Here is a 5,294-nt window from a genome sequence, read left to right on the forward strand (position 1 = left end):
AAGATAGTTCTAGTGATGAATGTACTACAATATTATCTTTAAAGTTTAAACTGTCCTAATTTTAATCTAACTTCTAGGTTCCCTATAGCTGTAATTTGTAGAATCAAATTAAAAAAATCACTCCGTATTAAAACATTTCTCTTATTTGTATCACACATTCAAATATCTTATCAAGTAATTAAATATAATAAAACCATTCAATTAAAATTTCAAGTCTGCTTGGAAATACGTTTTTAAAAATGTAAAAACCGGTATACAAAATCGAAATTACATTTTTAATACCGATATTGAAAAATTAAAACCAAAACCGAAAAATTTAGAAACCGGTATTCAAAACCGAAAATTTTAGAAACCGATATTGAAAACCGAAACCGAAACCGGAACATTTAGAAACCGGTATTCAAAACCGAAACCAAAACCGAAATTTCTCAATACCGGTATTGCTAAGTTAAAACCGAAATCGTAAAATTTAGAAACCGGTATTCAAAACCGAAACCGAAACCGAAATTATTTTAATCGGTTTCAAGCCCTGCTTATATCACAACATATAATTACAATACTAATATATATTATAGACTCTTAATAAGTTTTAGCTATATTATTATTACCTAGACATCTGGTTTATTTAAAACAATACATTTAAGATTTAATGGGGCCGGAGTGGCGCAGTGGTCACGCAGTTGACTACGACTCACACAGTTATTGGTTCGATTCATAGCAAAGTGCAAAAAAAATGTGTGTGATTCTACGCAGTCACCAATTTCCCGTGCTGTCGTCCGATTGCGTCGTCATCCGGTTTCCAACTAGGTCCCACTCCACTGGGAGTGAAGACCGCACATGTCTCCTCTTGGAGAAGGGGGGTAGTATCATGCATATAATGGTATATACATAGATAAATAGATCACATGATCTCCCTACTTCCCACTTGTGATAAGCATTGTCAAAGACCTTGAGGTCGTTTCAATGAACAAAAATAGAAAAAAAAAAAATTTAAGATTAAAGTACGGCCGCCAGTAGGTACCGGAGAACTCACCATGAAGCAGTGGCGTAGCGTATCATGTTTTTCAGAAGCAATTGCTTCTGGTTTCTGGGGGGGGGGGGGGGGGTCATAACCTCATAAAGCCCATACACATGGTCAGTCTTTGAACTTTATTTTGGGTGCTACCCCAACCCCCTATTTGAGCATATGAGTATCGTATACATCAGTTGGAGTTGGGTGGGGTAGGTCATAAATAATTTGTTTGCTTCCATATGATTTAAAGTTCGCTACGCCACTGCCACGAAGAAGCATATTATAGTATTATACTTAATGAAAACGTAAAATAGATAAATAATGTATAGACGTATAGTAGTTATAGGTATATGACTCTATTTTTTAATGGATAAAATTAATACAATTTTCCAGACACGTTTTACCCGTTCGTTGTTATGTTTATTAGGCATCAACAATTATTGGTGTGAGAGCAACGACGTGAACCACACCAAATTCGGAATTTGTGTTTAGCAGAACCAATCTTATGTTATAACTTATTATTAATTATCATTAATACTATAGTAAATCGTTCTATTATTAAACTTATAAAGATAAAAACATTATCTGTGTCCATGAGTTGCCTTGTTTAATATATTTCAATTTGTATGCTTTGCCTCCAATGATCTTTTTAGCATAAAATTGTTAAGCCCCTCGAGAAAAAAATTGAAATTTCACCAATGCGATCAACCATTATCGTGGAAAATATGTTTTTGTATTCAGTATTAACCGAACGTTTCGCGGATGGACAATAAAACAATATTACAAAATATTTTTACCCAATAAATCGACGCATATCGTGTCTTCCAAAATAGTTCTTGCATTAGAAGCTGTATTGAGTAAGGTTATTGTGCAGAAAAATAACCAAAACAACGGTGACATCATCACATTCTCATCGTCTGTTATTGTTTTGACAGCCGAGCCCGGTATGAACATCAGCATACTTATAAATATACTTATAATTACTACAGTCAAAATAAACGCTGATTTGCGGCATTTGTATTTATCTGTGATTGCACCAGTAACTGGCCGTACCAATAAACCCGGAATTGGGAGTACTGTGAAGATTAAACCGACGATGACTGGCGAATAGCCCCTTTGCTTCGACATTGTTGACAAGAATGGGATTATCGGAGCTAATCCTGCAAATTATATGTGCAATTTATATATAGTATAGTAAGTTATATACGTATAGCCTTAAACATAGATGCAATTTGGGGAGAGACACTTGGAGGAGCTTAGCCATCAAAAAATTAGTATTTTAATTGAATTATTAAATCCTTCATTATAGTTATCTAATCTAAATAAACGTTGTTTAAAGAAATTATTTTCTAAAGTTTAAACAACGATTCATTATTCGTTTATGCCCATAGAATATATCAGATCCACACACAGAACATAATATCGTCGTGTCTGTCCGGCGTCCGTCCGTCCGTTATTTACCAGTAAATAGTTACAATTGTTGCGGTACGATGGTATTTAGATGTGCATATATTTATTGTCCACAGTTAGAATTTGTTTGTATAAACCTACCTACTTTTTAAGTTTTTATAACGTTCTATATTCAAAAGTAAATCCATAGACGCCAATATAAGCCAGATATAGGTACCAAAATATAAGGGTTAGTAAATTATTTTTTAATTGTACATATTGTATGGGATTATAGCTTAATGGGTTGTATTAATTACAATTTGAAATGCGTTAAGAAACCAGGAATTTAGCACATTCGTAGATGTGTGTTAAGTCCCAGACGAAGTGTATTACTAGCCAGCGAGTACGCTCACCGTTCTCATCGGCCTGCACATAAGAATTTCGAGCGCATTTATTTTTCTAAAGGCCATTATTATTATTGATGTATTATAATATTTTAACGAGGATTTCTAGTATTACGATTTGTATCATTCTGTACCTGATTTATACTTTTAGGTGGTATTTATACTATACAACATTTTACTTCTGACAATTTAGTTATATACGGACACACGTTTTTTCGAATATTTTATAAACGGTTATAAAACGACGAGCAATAGCACGTGTATTATCATTATATAATGTTATATTGTAATTTGATATTTTTTGAATGATATTGCTAGTGTACAATAATAATTATGACGCATATTATATTACTATTGCCCAAAAATACGACGACTAGAAGGGACGAGGTTATATTATTATTTTGTCGCCTCACTAGAGACCACACCCACATGTGGCCAAGGAAGATTCTCATGCCTTCTTCACAGAACACCCGTAATGGTCAACCACCAAGCACATATTTCACTGTGTTTCAAATTATATAGGTATCATCACAGTTTTACTAGTTTTGCGCAGTATGCGCATCTCCTTCACCTCCGTCCCATATCGTAGTTCTCCACTTCTCATTGGTTGATTTTATTCTATGTTATATATGTATGTATATGACTGATAGCCAATACGAAGTGGAGAACTACGATAAAGGCGAAGTAAAGAGCGGAGGATGCGTATCAAAATACTGTGATGATACCTATCTAATTCGTCACGCTATTTACATATTAGGTGAGATAAAGTGGTTTGTAAAGCTTAATATATATATATATATAACTAGACAGTAGACACTGGTAATTTAACTTACATCAACTTAATCCAGATATTTGAATATTATACGCTTTTTATGTATTATTCTTGAAATTTTGATATTATTTTGTTGAGTGTTGAACAAAGTTGAATTTTAGTTTTGTATAAGCAAACCTAATATTATTGCCTGTTTTTTTTTTTTAAAGGATTATCATTTATCTTTATCAAGTAGCTAAAATTCCGAATAGTTCAATAATGTCGTGAGTATAAATACAATATAATTTATTGTAACCATCGATGCGAAACAGCAAATTTATAAAAAAAAAAAACACTTCTATCGAGTATTGATTATTATTCAAGACAAATTGAAATGTTATCAGTAATGTATAATAATAGTAATTACTAATTACTGATTTGTAATACTATTATCAAACCTATATTATATATTATGGGTGGATTCGATATCTATTATCGAAAACACACAATAATAAATCGTTGTACAATGGTTAGTGGTTACTATATTATATGTAGATTATAATGATTAGATAACTAATGAAGGATTTAATACTTCAATTAAAATACAAATTTTCGGAAGGGCCAATTTTAATATTATAGAGACTATGCATTTATTATCATACCCCTTTATTTTAATTTACCTGCATATTTAACGTAAAGTACTCTTACCAATGACCCGGCAATATCTATAATTATTAATAAAATAACTATAATATGTAACTTTTATTATGTGATGTCATTGATTACATTGTAGTTATGACAGTGGCTTACAAATGTTGTACTGGAAAAGGGAAATAAATTAACGTATTCGTACCATTGGACGGAACCTATTTTATATTTGAAGGTTTTTTTTGACAAGGACAAAGTTTTGATCAAATTGTCCTTATCCTATACTCACGATGATACGATATACTTTCACAGATACTTGGTATATTGTGATACATTGTCTCGACGTAAATCCAAAACAGAAATCCAAAATAAAATTATGCATTGCATTCAAAGTAAAACATTCGAATACTTTTGTTCAAAAATCTTACAATATTCGTTGGTTGAAAATTACATAACATAATATTTATTAATTGAAATTTGCAAGAAAAAAATAAAAATATTGGGCTGAAAATGCTTGCATTAAATATAAATAATAAATATATACCTATTTGAGCATAAATATATTGAGTCCCAATAAATTAATTGTTATGTAAAGGGAATTATGAAAATACTATAAACGCTTGTAAGTTAATAAAAAAATAGGTTAAATATTAAGTTTATTCTTACCAGCCATTGCCAAAAAAAAATGCATTTTCATTGGCAATAATTTCTTGTTGATCTGGGAAATAATACATTTTTTATGCATAAACTGGTTATTATATTTTGTTTAACAATTTTTTATTCACAATACGTTATTTAGATGAACGATTGCTAGAAAATACTGAGATATATTAATGCTTTAATTTAAATAAATAATTGAAGTATGATTCGCTAGCCTAATGTTTATACGTGATATTTTTTTATTAATTTCTAAACTCAGTGAGTACCGATAATGTGATGTTCAACATTGGCTATTATATATAATTTGTAAACAATTTATTTTTTAACAATAGGTTATTGACACAAAAAGGCAAAAAATCATGAAATATATTTATATTGAAATAAATCTTATCTATTCAGAAAAAAAATAGTAGGTAAGAGTTTCTACCAC

The 5,294-nt window shown here is 30.8% G+C and overlaps 1 protein-coding gene across 1 annotated transcript in view; it reads right to left on the reverse strand.

Annotated features, from left to right (window-relative positions):
* The window catches only part of LOC100159926 (major facilitator superfamily domain-containing protein 6-like), a 10,399-nt gene extending 5,467 nt beyond the window's left edge, over positions 1-4,932 (reverse strand). Inside the window, exons 1-3 of the mRNA XM_029489165.1 lie at positions 4,871-4,932; positions 4,237-4,281; positions 1,810-2,172 (exon numbers count right to left, since the gene is read on the reverse strand). Coding sequence (XP_029345025.1) covers positions 1,810-2,172; positions 4,237-4,281; positions 4,871-4,901 — 439 coding nt within the window. The 5' untranslated portion in view covers positions 4,902-4,932. The remainder of the gene's footprint in view (positions 1-1,809; positions 2,173-4,236; positions 4,282-4,870) is intronic.
* Positions 4,933-5,294: the final 362 nt, after the last annotated feature.

Source organism: Acyrthosiphon pisum, chromosome A2, assembly GCF_005508785.2.
Source record: "Acyrthosiphon pisum isolate AL4f chromosome A2, pea_aphid_22Mar2018_4r6ur, whole genome shotgun sequence".
Classification (NCBI taxonomy): Eukaryota; Metazoa; Arthropoda; class Insecta; order Hemiptera; family Aphididae; genus Acyrthosiphon; species Acyrthosiphon pisum.